We start from the raw sequence: 15,991 nt of genomic DNA on the forward strand, positions 1-15,991 counted from the left end.
AGAAAAAGCTTAGATTAGGGAAAGCTTAGGTTAGGAGAAGCTAGGGTCAGGAAAAAGCTTAGGTTAGGGAAATCTTAGTTTAGGAAAAGCTTATATTGGGAAAAACGCTTAGGTTGAGAAAAGCTCAGATTAGGAAAAGCTCAGGCTATCAAGTGACTGGACATTTTTCCTTTAGAATTTGTGATTCTACTAAATCCAATAGTTTAAAATACCTATTAATCATCATGAAAACAAGTTAACCTTTTTTAAAGCAAAAAATTTGCACTTTTCTGCACATTTTTTGCAATATCTCAAAAACTACTGAAGTTACGAAATTAGTTTCATTTGATTTCTCGTCTAATTTTACATAAGATCGCACTAGTTTAAAACATATTGTAGCCATAAAAAATTATTAAAAATAAAAATTGATATAAAAATGTTGAACTTTCCGCCATGTTTTTTCAGCTAATCCTTGGAAATCGACAACAATGTTATACAGGGTTGATCTCGTCTTGACCTCCTCTATCGATCTATGTAGGTCTCAATGCTAGATTCCGCGGCCCATATACTAAAGTGCCCCCTATTGCAGTACATATCTTCACTACTAAACTACACTATCATTTTATTCATCTTATTCTTGGTTTGGTAAATGAATCAAGTCAGTTGTTCGTAATAAGTTGAATGTAATTTGATAATTACTTATACCTAGGCGGCTAGGCTCTATATGCGATTACAATAATATTTGCACTATTGTTGTCTATTCATTAATAGGCCTATCTATAATATCTATAATTCTTGAACCAATATCATACCATTCATAATATTATTAATGGTGGTGGATTCACGGAGGATCGGCAGCCTTGATTGTGGGTCGATTAGTTTGTGCTTTCCTCCCCTTCCCCCTCTCCCAAAGAGGCAAGATAACCTCTCTCCCTCACCCCTCCTTCATCCTCCCCGTTTATCTTTCTAACCAGCACTTCAAGAAGCGTACTCGAGAAGTCAACATCGTTTTCGTTTCGTTTCTCCTGTTTCCGTGGCGTTCGAGCTGAACGCAATTACCTCGTTTCGTTTCGTGATATATGTACAATATCATATAGGCCTACGCATAAAGACAGGATATCGTCAGCAGTAACTTCTACACACGAGATACAGTCCACTTCCTCGCCAGTTCCAAGGTTAGAGCAAATTAAAGACTTACTCTTGGGGCTGTCGACGTTTTCGTGAATTAAATCTTAACTGTACCCCAATCCATAGGTTTGGGGACAGGACGGGATTACCAAATGGTATAAGTATTAAAAATTATATTATAATTTGGAACGTTTCTCTCATCCATAATGTATATAGCCTAATAGAACTGAAAACAGATACAGCTATACCAAACCAGACTGTAACTTATTCTATCAAGAACTGTAATTATTGATGTGTCATCAAATTAATATTGTATTTTTTCCCCAAGTTCTATTCTATCATGCTTAACTTAGTACTTTGCTTTCCAGTTTGCTTGAATGATGATGAGAGATAACAAATCTAGCCTACGGGTTAAAACGGATTCTAAGATATGATCTGCATAGCAAAATTTTTGTGATATTACTATAAAGATTTCACTCAGATTAAGTTTTGTTAGTCTGAAATTGAATGAAACAAACTGTTATTTGCTCAACTGCAGTAGCCTACAAATCTCATGCTACTTATTCAATCTGTTGTATTAAGATACCAGTTTGACCTTATTAGGTACTGGCTCATTTTATTAATCTATGCTTTTGGCTTCTATTGATAGAAAGATCCTCGTTCTCTTCTTGATATCCAATTTCACTCATCATAAACATTTGAGTTCATAGACTCATGGCTTATGAGTCTCCAGTATGTAACCTGTCTTGAACTGTCTGATCAGTTTTGTTTGCGAACAGAGTCATCGTTCAAGGATGGTCAGGCAAGCTGGCAAGCCTAGGGATGGTGTGGCGTCGTTACACCGAGTTCGAACAGTTGAGAACGTATCTGGAGACAATCTATCCCTGGACAATCGTACCACCATTGCCAGAAAAGAGAGCTACATTCACCTGGGAGAATACGCCCAGCGATACTTTCGATCCAGACTTCATCGATAGGAGGAGAGCTGGTTTGGAGGTAAATAAATTTCAAAAATATTCTAGAAAAATGGAAATTTTTATACTGAATACAAAGAATAGAAGTTGTCCAACCACATATTTATTAAAAAACCAGATACCGGTTTCGGTTGTTACACCCATTATCAATCTATGTAAACTGATTCACTTAACTGGTCAGTTTACCACAGATTGATAATCCGGCTTCAGATTTCTTCCTCCCGAATTGAATACCGTAGTCACTTTAATTCTCCAATCAATCGCATGATGAATTTTTATAATTACCATAGCTTTCACCTAGACCTTTTTCATATGAATCCCAGTCAGTTCAAGAAGGCATGTAAGCAGCTTCACCCAATGTAGACACCTATTTTCCCAAGCTAGACCTCATCAACTTACAGAGAGTAGTATATTACCAAGTAGTGTGACTTCTTTTCATTCTTAGCTCTGTTATCATTAACCTCATTCATTATTTGCAATTCTCAGCATCTAATTCATAATTTATTGATTCCTCTCTTATTATTGCTCACCTTAACGTACAATCCCTCAGTTGCCACATTGATGAACTCAGAGCAATCTTCCGTTTTCAGGACTTCAATATAATCGGAATTTCCGAATCATTTTTGAAGCCTAGTATTTCATCAAATTTTGTTGCATTGCCTGGATATAATCTTTTCCGGAATGATAGATTAAATAAAGCTTGTGGGGGTGTAGCAATTTATGTGAAAGAAGGTATCAAAACAAAAGTTTTAATCACATCTAAACAAGAGTATTGTTCCAGACCAGAGTTTATGCTACTTGAATTATCCTTATCTAGTACTGATAAATTACTCGTTGGTATCTGTTATCGCCCACCAAAAATTGGTCATTTCACAGATTTCGAAAGTGCCTTGCTTTCTCTTATGCCTTGTTATAACCGTATACTAGTTATGGGGGATATGAACACCGACTTGAACATGACAAATCGTAACTTTGACTACTTTCAACTGACTACAATTTTCCAATGCCTAAACATGACTATTTTACCTCTCGATCCAACTCATCATACTAATGAATCAGACACACTCATTGACCTTCTCATTGTTAGTGATCCCAATGAGGTTGTTCAAGCAGGCCAAATCTCAGTCCCAGCTATTTCTAGACATGATTTGATCTACTGTGTACTTTCCCATAAGATACCCAAGCCAGAACAGAAAATTATCACTTATAGAGACTTCAAAAACTTTGATGAAGCCGCCTTCCTGACTGATGTGGCTCAGACTCCATGGCATCAAATTGAAGCATTACCCTCAGTTGATGACATGGTCAAGACTTTCGAGAATTGGACTTTGACTTTGTATGACAAACATGCACCTTATGTGACAAGGAGGATTAATAGAAAACGACGAGTACCGTGGATGACTGAAGACATACTTAAGATGATGGGACGTAGAGACAAAGCACATAGAAAATTTAAAAAGACATTTGACTTGGACAGTTTGATAGAGTACAGGAGCCTTAGAATAGGGTTAAACAGGAATTACGGAACTCAAAGATTAGGTACTTGAATTCATTTATGACAAACAATAGACAAGACTCTAAATCACTTTGGCAGGGAATAAAAGAATTCGGGCTTGGCAAAGAGAAATCGAATCCACAAATTGACTTACCATTGAATAATATAAATGACCATTTCGTTTCACACTCTAACCAACGCGACGAAGTTGTCATTGCTAATCACATTGATGATCTTGAAGAGCAGGTTACAAACTTAGATTTACCAATCACTGATCAATTTCATTTCCATCCAATCTCAGAAGAAGACACTTTCAGAGCAATTCAACGTATTCATAGTAATGCTATGGGTGTAGACAAAATTCCTATTAAATTTATCAAGAAGATGTTATTTGCTGTTTTACCAACCATTACATACATTTTCAACAAGTCACTTGAAGAAGGCATTTTCCCTGAAAACTGGAAGTTTGCTCTGGTTCGCCCTCTAAATAAAGTTCCATCACCCAATAAAGTTGAGGATTTTAGACCAATCAGTATTTTACCTGCATTGTCCAAAGTGCTAGAAAGACTCATCCATGCTCAAGTTGTAAAATTTCTAGACAACAATAGTAAGCTTCATAACTTTCAATCAGGCTTTAGAAAATTCCATTCAACTGAGACAGCTCTGCTTCGTGTCACTGATGATATAAGGTTAGCTATGGACCAAAGAAAATGCACCATCCTCACCCTATTTGATTTTTCTAAAGCATTCGATACTGTTGATCATACAGTCCTTCTGAATAAGTTGGCTATTCTTGGTTTCAGTCGCAACTCGTTAGTTTGGTTTAAATCCTATCTATTAGGTAGGAAACAATGTGTATCTGTCGGTGACAAAAAGTCAACTTGGAAAAACGTTATGCATGGAGTACCACAAGGTTCAATTTTAGGCCCTCTCCTCTTCACTTTGTATGCTAATGACCTTTCTTCCATTATCAAATTCTCCAGTTTCCATACTTATGCAGACGACCTTCAAATCTATTTAAGCTGTCCCATAACAAAAATTAATGAAACAGTTGGAATAATGAATCAGGATATCAATTCGATAGTGGAATGGACAAAGAAAAATGGCCTTAAGCTTAATCCCATCAAAACACAACCCATTATAATTGGATATTCTCGTCTTATAAACAATATTGACCTTGAATCGATTCACAAAATTAGTGTAGACGGTAATGACATTCCTTACTGTAGCTCAGTTAAAAATTTAGGCATTATTATGAATAATACTCTTGACTGGTCAGAACAAGTGAACAAAACTTGTAAAAAGGTATTCTCAGCCATGCATGCATTGAAGAAAATGCACGATATCCTCCCTAGAAACATTAAATTATTATTGGTTCAATCTCTCATCTTCCCACATTTAATGTATTGTAATTCTGTTCTTAACGATATGCAAGTCACTCTGAATGATAAACTACAGCGTTGCCAAAATTATTGTCTACGTTTCGTCTACTCTCTCCAACGCCATGATCATATCACCCCAGCCCACATTGCTAGTTCAACATTAAAGCTTCCCGATCAGAGGCTTTTTCGAATAGTCAAGCTTGTTAGAGATATCTTGATATACGGTAATCCGAACTATTTTAAAGATGATTTCAAATTTGTTTCTGAAGGTAGGAGGATAGATGCTTCACATACTAGAACCGGAGAAAGTACTTTAAGGATACCCAATCATCGAACTACTATTTTCACAAAATCCTTCTTAGTCAGTGCCTGTCGTGCATGGAATGCACTTCCTGTTTCTATCAGGTCCATCGAGAGCCGAGCGAGCTTCATCCTAACTTTAAAAAACATCTTTTGGAACAAATGACTGAAACTGTCCGGCCCTAGAACGATCACATGACATCCATCCCCCACCCATCCCACAAATACAAACCTTTAAACCATGTTATAGAACGAATTGTATATATATATATATATATATATATATATATTATATAAACTCATGTTATTTCAATTATCCACTGCATAATGCTGTATATTACTGAAAGTTGATAACCCTGATCTACTTTCAGCCTACTTCATTTTATTAATCAATTATTTGATCTTATCTACCTATATAATTATTTTACTCTATCAATTTTCTGTTTTTTTCTCTTTAATATTCATATTGATTAAAACTTTTACAATATTTCCATTAATAAATAGATCCTTAGTTTAAATAACGAAATTAACGTTTTGGTAGAGAGTTAGTGGGGAGGATATTTTTAATATTCTTTCCGAAGAATGGACATTGATATGTCCAAAGCTCCGCCAATTTATGTAGATGCATAACAATATGATTATTATCTATAGTTATTGTATTACAAACTGCTTTTTCATATCATATACAGTTCAATAATTATTTTCTTAGTCTATATTATGTAAATTCATCTATAATTTTGCTGTATTGTAAGCTATTGTATATAAGTGTATAAGCCAGTATATATTGTAATCTACATAAATAAAGTACTCAATCAATCAATCAATCAATTATTCTCTCATATTGTATATGACCTCTATTATAAAGTATATTATCTAGGTAGTATTTAGTATATGTAGTTCCTCATAAAATGTTTTTCTTCACTAATATAGAATAGCTTTTTCCTTGTATTTCTTTCTTTCTCTCAATTTTCAATTACTTTGTAAAGTGATTATTGTGATTTCCTAGATTTGGGAGATTTTTTGGGATTTTCCCGTGTGCTCCCACATTGTTGTAAATAAATAAATAAATAATGGTGTAACAACCGAAACCGTTATCTTGTATTTTATAATCTGTGGTTGGGCAACTTCTTGTCTCTTCATTTATTATGGATAATTACCACAATATAGCCTTCATAACTACTAAGAAAGTGAAATCTTTATAAGCTATCAGATGAAATCTAGTCTACATAATAATAGGTATAAGATATATTCGTTTGAAATTCAGAAAGACTTTAATTCGTAGATCCCGACAGGACTGCTGACTATCTAGCTGAATTATCTGTTATATGAATCTTGAAGATATTGTGGTGAGCTATATTTTGAACATGATAATAGGCTACCTCCAAACTTGTTATTCAAGTTGAAATAAGGCTGATTCTACAGTTAACCATAAACTATGACATCCATTTGCATTGCTTACAAAGTCTACTAACAATTATCAATTATTGTTATCCAACGTGTTGCGTATCGCGTTTATATTTGAAATATGGCGCTTTCTCATACACTTCTTAACACTTATTCCAGTACGTATCAGTTGTTAACACTAAGGTAACACTTATTCTTAGTACAGGTGTCTTGTGCTTTGTGGGATAATTATTTATCTGTAAAAGTTCTTTGTGCTATGTTTCTATCGTTATTGTTTACAATTGTTCATATTATTTATTTCAATCCTGACAACTAATATGCAATACATTTTTGTTTCAGACATTCCTTCATCGTGTTGCCGATCATCCCGTACTTTGCAATGACCCACTTGTAGTGTCATTCCTTCAGCAAGAAGACAGTTGGAATGAAACAATTAAAGAAACAGGTACTGTTTTGCTTATCATCACCTTATTTCAATTTCCAATAAACTTTGGCAGCTTATAGATTGATGCTAATACTCCAGTGGATTTGAGACGATCAATGCAAATTAATAAGATTTATTTTTGCCATTAAAGATGTTTCAATTCAGTTCCAATACATCTTAATTCAGAAATTAAAGAATTATACAATTTTCTGTGTAGTATAGTACCTACATTTTCATACAACTGGTACTACTGACATAAATAGAAATGAAAAAATCTTCTAGTACTTTTTCTACGAATATATTATCAATGCAAAATATAATGAATTGTACATTGATGAAATACTATAATAAGGTACTGAAGACTTTTATTGACTTCCAATAATTATTGTAGTATTAGTAGCCCTATAAAAGGAAAAGTGAATATATTTACTATGTCATAAATAGATATGTTCGCCAGCAGTGTGTTCAGTGATATCAATATTCTGGTAGAGATAAGTTTGTTGAATATTTATAAATGTAATAATATAATGTATATTCTCTTCATAAAAATAAAATATGAATAAAAACAGTACGGAAAATGAACAAATATGGAAAATACAGTGACAATCAGTAAAGATCAAGATTTTATATTTATCATGACATCATATAATAGGTACATTTTTCCTTATGAGTCATCCCAACATATTTATTTTAAATGCATAAATAGTCTTCAGCTATCAATTTAAATAGCTGATTCACGATTTCTAATTCAACAAATTCATCTTAATTCTAAAACCGTTGATTCATTGAAATAGTTGGCGACACCTCATTAACCATCTAAAATTTCAGCTATCTGACTAATTTCAGTAGAGGAATCATGTTTGTATTTGTTTCAATTCTTACTGGAATTGGTATTTTAGAAATATTTTCAATATTCAATGACGTTGATCCATTTATTGCTCTATACATCTAAATTTGGCCTTCAAATCATAATCTGATTGCAAAATATGCATATTTCAGGTTACCTGCAATCGGCCGAATCAAAACTGAAAGCCTTATCAGTCAGTATTCGTCTTCGAAATCCGGATAAACAGTTTGAAGAAATTAAAGCAAATGCTGTTGATCTGCAAGTAAGTAATTTTGTCACTTATTCAATTCAATATAACACTCACTAAGTTGAAAACTTGTCACTTAGTTCCGAGTTGTAATCAGAACTTAGACAAGCTAAGCCCCTGCCACTTATTGCTCTCACAAAATATTCATATACAAAAGTCAGAAATTTAAGTTACATGGAATACCAATTCATACACATCTTACGCATCTACTCATAATGCATATGAATAGCAATACTCATACTATATAGGCCTATGTATTATGTCATGTCTATTTCACTGTAATATTTATTTTCTTACAGCTAGCTCACTGGTACTCTGATCTATTTTATATTAATACGCTTCTGTATCATGCTTGTTTACTCAATTCACATTATTACCTACACATTATCCACTTATTTCCTACATTCATTTTGAAGGCCTACATTGAATTAACTTTAGTGTTTTGGAATTTCATTGATGAACAGATAATTTCTGTTTCAGAGTAACTTGAGCAATGTTCTAGACATAAGAGCTAGATTGGCTAGTAGACGCTTCAATATGTACAAAATGCATGGTGCGTACGGGAAGGTGTTCAGTGAATGGAGCGCCATCGAGAAAGACATGGGAGATGGTCTTCAGGTAAGCTTACAACTCTTCACGTTTCATCTATCAACCTACATGATCCAATTAATATTAGAAAGAAAGAAAGAAATATTTATTGCCAAAATCATTAAACAAACTTTACAAATGTGAAAAATATAAAAATTTTCATATACAATACATTACAAAAACTTAAAATTAAAATATTTTCCATTTAAAAATCGATTATAATATTATCATTGGCGTTACCAGCAAAACTAAGTAGTTTGAGCGATGGCAACGAGTAATCAGTCGGCTATAGTTAGTGGCTTGAGATTCAGTCGAAAATAGAAAAAATATAATAAAGAAAAAAGAAACATATGGAATGTATGAAAAACTAGAAAAAAAATAAAATTTCAATCCGAAAAGAAGAAGTACTAAGAGTGAAATACTAAGAGAGCAGAAAAACTAGAATGAATTCATAATAATTTAAAAACTCAAAAGAAAAAGAGATGATTCATGTAATTATTAATCTACAATTCACTGTACATATGTAATCCATTTAGTAACATAATGTAATTCATTTGTAGCATATATGCAATTCCTTTTGTAAGCAAAGAGAGATAAATTGAGCTTACTAAAAGAGAAATCTTTAAGTAAAATGGTCTATCTTGCATACGCCCAATCAGTTTTTCAGTATGGAATTAGGGTCTGGGGTGGTGCTTTTAATGCTCATTTCAATAAACTAAATATTATTCAAAAGAGTATCCTCAAGGCAGCACTAGGAGTGCATAGAAGGTACCCTAGCCAGCAACTTTTTATGGAGTTCGGAGTTCTGTCAGTTAGGCAACTGTATATCAGAAATCTTGTTAAATATATCAGCAACCATATACATCTTTTTACACCTCATTCAACTAATTATAGTTTTAGATCAGTAAATAGATGCTTTGTTCCTCGAACAGATCTAACTATATGCAGAAGACAATTCAACTATACAACAAAAAAGCTTATTAAATTTATGCCAGAACATTTCATTGCAGGAAAACCTACAAAAGCACTTATATTAAAAATTGAAAGCTGGATAAAGACAGAAGATATCATACCTAAAATATTTTAATTTGATGTACATATACTGTCTTCCTCAGTTCCTCTGAATTTTATTATTAGTAGGGCTATACTCCCAGATTAATTTTCTCTCTCTGAGTTTAAGTTTTATTTTTTGTGTCATGTGTACTGTATTGTATTGTTTTTCTAATTAGAATTTATGAATCATGAATTTCATCCTGCTATCAATTAATCTGTCTATCAGCAATACAATAATCAATTCCATTCAAAGTTATTGATTAGTCACTAGTTTGTGTCTTCTATGAAATAAAATAATAATTGAGTTATTATGGTACTGTATGATATACATACACTATTATTCATAAAAGTTTCAATACATGCACTCTACATTAACTAAGTTTATGAATTTTTTCAGAAAGCGGGCCACTTCTTTGATTCAATTGCTGCGGGTATTTGGAATTGCTTTAGAATTTGAAGAACTGATAGCCGATCATTTGAAAGAGTAAGTGTATTATATGTATTAATAAGAGTGTTAATGTATTAATAAGTATTTATATATGTATCAATAAGTGTATTATTCATTGGCATTCTGTAATATTTAAAAAAATCAAAGTATGAATTCGTTGAATGAATTAGAACTTTAATTTACTCCACTGAGACATTCAATTTGTTTCAGATTAAGAATGATACGAGCACAAATTTATTCAAATTATAGACAATGCAAAGGTCGCTTTACTATGAGTGTGGAGTTTCAAAGTAAATATTGGTATTCAATGTGCCTACTACAATTGCACAGAATGAATAATCCAAAATTCAACTTGACACATACATTTTTACTCGTACGGTGACGTGATTCATGTTTCGATTTGAGCTTTTATCACTTTCAAAGCTGAAATAAATTATGTAGAAACACGAACTGATGCTAATGAAAATAAGGTCATTCAAGTCAAACTATCATCTCATCATGAAATTCTTACTCGAATCTTTATTTTCAGTTCTACACAGGCTTATAAGTTATGCCAGTATTGTGTAAGTGACTAGGGGAAATAAAGCCTAATAATAGAAGCTTTACTCCATCATTCCATTTTTGAATTTACAATATCAATATGTAATAGGCTGTATAGATTTGAGGAACAATAATGTCAGAGCATTCAGGTTTACATTATTATGTCTTCTATTCCATTGATTAGGATATGATTATTAGTGGCTCTAGGTTCATCCAAGCTGCTTTGTTCTAAAATGAAATTAATTTTTGTCCAAAAACATATAATAATTCATCTCGAATTCGATATCCTTCACAATAGCTTCCCTCACAATCAAAATTGATGTTTCTTTTACAATTTATAATTGATTTCAGGTATTTGTTCTTCGCATTATCTGTACAAAGTGTTTGTGAAAGACACGAAATGTTGCAATTAGAACTGGAGCAAGCTGAAGATCTCGTCAGTAGTAGAATCAGCGAGAAAGAGAAGGCACAACAAGGTATTTGAAAACTAATAAAATATTATAGTATTCACTGTAGCCTTAGCATAGCATTCAAAATTTTTTATTCAATCAGAAAAAGTGAAAATTCTCTCACCTTATTTCATTAAAACTTGAGCTTATTTTGGGAAGCGATTGGTTATGTGGTCTAGTTGATAAGCGATTGATAAGATAAGTTGAGCTCCATGTGCCTGCTACTCTGCTACTCTCGTTGTGAAGGTGACTACTTCACGAGTCGAACTCCTCTGAATAGTATTTATTAATTAAACAATCGCTTCCGGTAGTTCGGAATCTACCTCAAGCTGTAGGTCCACTCATCTCTCATCTTCACCTTCCTCATCGCCCATGTACAAGCCTAGGATCTTGCGGGTATCATCCTCAGTAAAGGAAAAAATCTATTGTCCTATCTTGATCCGAATCGCCAGCTTCTTGAAATAGGCTGTGAAATTGGTTTGCAACTTTTTGCTTTTAAAATATTAATCTAATTAGATGGATTAAACAAATTTCAAGTACAGTATTTAGTATTCTTTATAATACCTCAGCGATGGTGTTTGTCATTGAGGCGTAGTTTGAGAAAATCTTGAAGTACACACCTGTAGTAGGCCTATGCTTAATGTTATATTGTTACAACTCACTAACTCACTGTTTAAGCTATTTATGTTAATTTGGTAATTCAATAGAATAACAAATATATTGTAGCTCAATTTTGTAAAAAGTATTTCTCGTGCGAGATTCACTTGGATGTAGGCCTACTTGTTTTGTAAAAAGTATTGAGCTCAAGGCCGGTTGCAGACGAACCACTATCGCATGTGGGATGTGGGACCGACATATCACAGAACAAAACGACTAACGCCGAGAGATTTTCACACTACATCCGAGAAAACGCGCATTAGTGCAACAGTTTTCAAATGTTTGTATCATACTCGGGTGCTTCTATAAGATATTTTCAAAGTCATAGCGACTGCGATTGTGGTACAGAAGCTAGGGGAAGCATAGTGCTCAAACCTGTGGTATGACAATCGCAAGGAAAATAATCGCATACTACAGCGAGCAACGCCATTTGGAAGTATCAGTGCCACTGCCATGCCTGCCAATGTATTCCATATGCACTGCGTTTGTGGTACCCCACATGGAAAATAATCGCTCCCAATCCCACATGCGATAGTGGTTCGTCTGCAACCGGCCTAACTAGTTCAACACGATTAAGGAAGGAGTGTCAGTTATGAGATGTTAATTTAATATTTTGAATAAATCAATTGAATCCGTGCTCCATGTTTGATGAATACTATCTATTATAACAGTTTGTTCTAATTATTAAAATTCGAATGATTTTGTTGATGTTAGGCTTTTCTGGAATGGAACACTTTTTGACTTATATATTCTCATTTTAATTAACTTCTCGTATTTTCCAGGAAGATCTAGTTTAATGTCGAGATTGTTCGGTTCTGTGGACACAGAGGAAGTCAGAGATATAAAGGTTGGCCAGATTGATCAGAAAATCCATGAAGGGGAAGAATCTGTTCGGGAACTTCAGTTATCTCTCAGGTTAGTCTAGATAGACTTTCTTAGGTTAAGGTTAGGCTCATTTTCAGAATTTGAAGGCTAGGTTAGAGATTTCTGACCCATGTCATTCTCTACACTTATAACCGTTACATTTGTTAATATTATTATATTTTTTTGGCATTAGTTCAATATTGAAGTATCTAGTTCTGTAAATTTTATTTCTTTTACAGCGAGTTCTCAAGGAACGCCTCCAAAGATATTGACTATTTCAACCAGAGAAAAGTCACGGATTTGAAAGAGACGTTTTCAATCTATGTGGGAATGCAAATTAAAATGACTCGTAAGGTAAGATTAATATTTCATTACAAAATACTCATGTAATTATAATTTCGTACATATTTTTTCAAGCAAAACTGATGACTTTAAACTTTTGAAATGAAAATGAAGTTCCTAGTGGCTTTTAAAAACTGAGTTTGGATCAATTTGCAAAATCGGGTCGAATTGAAAAATGGAACCTGGCGTCCCCCCTTTGACTTCTCCAACCCTATTTGGTTAATCTTGTAAATCTGAGAAGAAATTTAACGATAATTACTCCAGTATAAATGCAATTGTCAAATTGTTAAATTCAATATTGTTAAATTGTTATATTGTTAAATTTAAATTGTTATATTTTATTATTCTGCAATTAAAATATGAACAGAGGAAATTAAACAATAAACATGCACTAATATAATAGTAATAAGCAACGCTGATGACTGCTAACTATTGCAAACCTGAAATAATACTTTCATTCCAATTTGATGATTCGTTCGAAAGCGTTGGCTTGCGATTCAAGGTAAACCATAGAACTGTCTCGGAAATGAACGACACAAATTTTTCTCAAATAATCATCAGTTCAATAAATTTATGAATACTTTTTTGTCCTTTCAGATTCTTCAAACATGGACAAACATCAGGGACTGCATAAATAGTATTCCTTAGATGATCTCTGTACTTTATCTGTACACATTCCTTTAAATGATTAATTGTATTCGACATAGTGGTGATACGCCATGTGCTAGTCATGTTATAACTATTTCCATTCAAGGCCATTTATAAGTTAGTTATGCAGTACTTAATTCCGATTCGTAAGTTCATTCTCAATAGTAAAATATGAATCAGTTAAAGTTACTTATACGAGTGTTCAGACTTCCAAGTCAGAATATCATAATAATTATTAGGTTATAATATTAAGATTAAGTTTCAAGGTTAAGATTAAGTTTCAAGGTTAAGATTAAGTCATGGGTTTAAAGTTCCCTGTTATTTATGTCTTATGAAACTGAATCATGATTACTTCTAGATTCCTTCTGGATACTATATTGAAGGACAATTTTCTACAGTAGTTACTTGTGATAATCAAATTTAAATGACGACTAAATTTTGTTAGTGGGCTTGATTCTCTGATTATTCATATGACTGATTATTTTAGAGTTACAGCACTCTAGACCTTCTACCTGCAATAATTAAGCTGCTATCATCCAATCCTTGTCACTATAAACGATAAATGTATTGAAATAGGGTGATGAAAGTCAATTTGTTGCATGGAAGCTAGAAAGATCTCAAACCCCAAGTCTCATGGACGTTTGTTTTCAATTTATTATGCTGCCTTCATTCAATCCTTTTCAAGTAATTTATTAATTGATTACTTTGCTCAACATAGGATCTTTGTCTATGATCAGCTATGAATGTTAGATTCAACTGTCGTATCTGATTTTGAGTACCATTTTGTTTGCCAATTGATCACTCTGATGTCTGCGGTTTTTCATGCTTACAAAGCCCTTCACCGATTGGTACATTATTCAACTACATTTATATTGTTTGTAAAGAAACTTTTGTAGATTGTGGAATGTGAGAGTTTTTCAAGATCTCAAGTATGAGATCCGTCTTTATCACAATTTGTATGAACATAAAAAGCAACGATATCTTCACGATCTTCTCATATCATAAATAGTGTATTTTGGTAATGATTCTCATTGCCTTCTAGTGTAAGTAGCTCTTCCATACAGTAGAATATAGAATACAATGTTTCTTGTTTTTACTTGGACAACTATATAATAAATAATTTTATTCCCATCATAAATTTCAATACTACAATATTACCACTCCATTTCAATACTCTCTTCCATTTAAAATATACTACTCTCATGTTGAGATGTACAGTGTTTAACATGAAGGTGATGTTGTCACTCTTTGACAGAACCAAACCCAATCCACAGTTGAGTTGAGGTTGAGTAATAGATGAGGCTGCTATCTTAATCAGAACCTTGGTCCCAAACCTTTTAAATACCACAATATTCGTAACTCAGTTAGGATTTCATGATGAATAATAAATTCAGTGATATCAGAAAACGTCAAATTATTCAGGAGAGACCTGGAAACTTTGACCTACATGTTGGGTCGAGTCTTGTTTATTCGATCTCTACTTTATTTTTGCATTAGAAAAGTAATCATTACCGTACTCTAGACCTGTTCTGCAACGATCGATATCTCCAGCTCTGTTCTTATTGATTTGCTTGACATTTCTAATTCTACAATATGTATTTGTAGTAAATACTCCTTCATTCCATAAAACTAAAATCAAAATATGCAAGTCTTATTTTATTTTTACCAAAGGTAATTATTATTTATAAATATTGTAAAATATCATGAAACTTAATAGAATTTATGTTCCCAAACACTATGTAATTGATATTGTAAATTATTAAGTCTTATCTAATCTGAAGTACCTACGTATATTATGTAAAACGTCTAAATAACTGTATATTATTAATGTGACTAAATATATAAATGATGATTACACCTATTAGTGATGTGATTGCATTCTTGTATAAAGGTGGTAAAAGTATATTTTTCCAATTGTCTATGGAGAACTTTCAATATGAGACTTATGTAAAGTGTATATTGAGTGTTATTTCAGTTATTGAATAAACGATTTTAATTGAAATTATGATTAATTTGAAACTTACTCGGTTACGTCATCTCTATTAGGCTATCTTTTTTTTTACTGATCATGCAATATAAAAATCCAGTATTAAGATAGCAATTGTACAAACAATGTTTAATTCTTCTACGAAGATATAACAGTTCAAGGAATATATTTAAAATTCTGAAGAGATCCAAATTTATCTCTCTCTCTCTCTGAAATAGTCATTCGATTGGTTGGT

The 15,991-nt window shown here is 32.8% G+C and overlaps 1 protein-coding gene across 1 annotated transcript; it reads left to right on the plus strand.

Annotated features, from left to right (window-relative positions):
* The first annotated feature begins 1,797 nt into the window (after positions 1-1,797).
* LOC111046829 (sorting nexin-4) lies at positions 1,798-15,783 on the plus strand. Its single transcript, XM_039434037.1, is given in 10 exon segments — positions 1,798-2,103; positions 7,002-7,107; positions 8,086-8,195; positions 8,661-8,798; positions 10,219-10,257; positions 10,259-10,305; positions 11,161-11,285; positions 12,698-12,830; positions 13,019-13,133; positions 13,719-15,783. Coding segments are annotated over 10 exon segments (1,038 nt in total). The 5' UTR covers positions 1,798-1,929; the 3' UTR covers positions 13,770-15,783.
* The last annotated feature ends 208 nt before the right edge of the window (positions 15,784-15,991 follow it).

Source organism: Nilaparvata lugens, chromosome 8 (assembly GCF_014356525.2).
Source record: "Nilaparvata lugens isolate BPH chromosome 8, ASM1435652v1, whole genome shotgun sequence".
Classification (NCBI taxonomy): domain Eukaryota; kingdom Metazoa; phylum Arthropoda; class Insecta; order Hemiptera; family Delphacidae; genus Nilaparvata; species Nilaparvata lugens.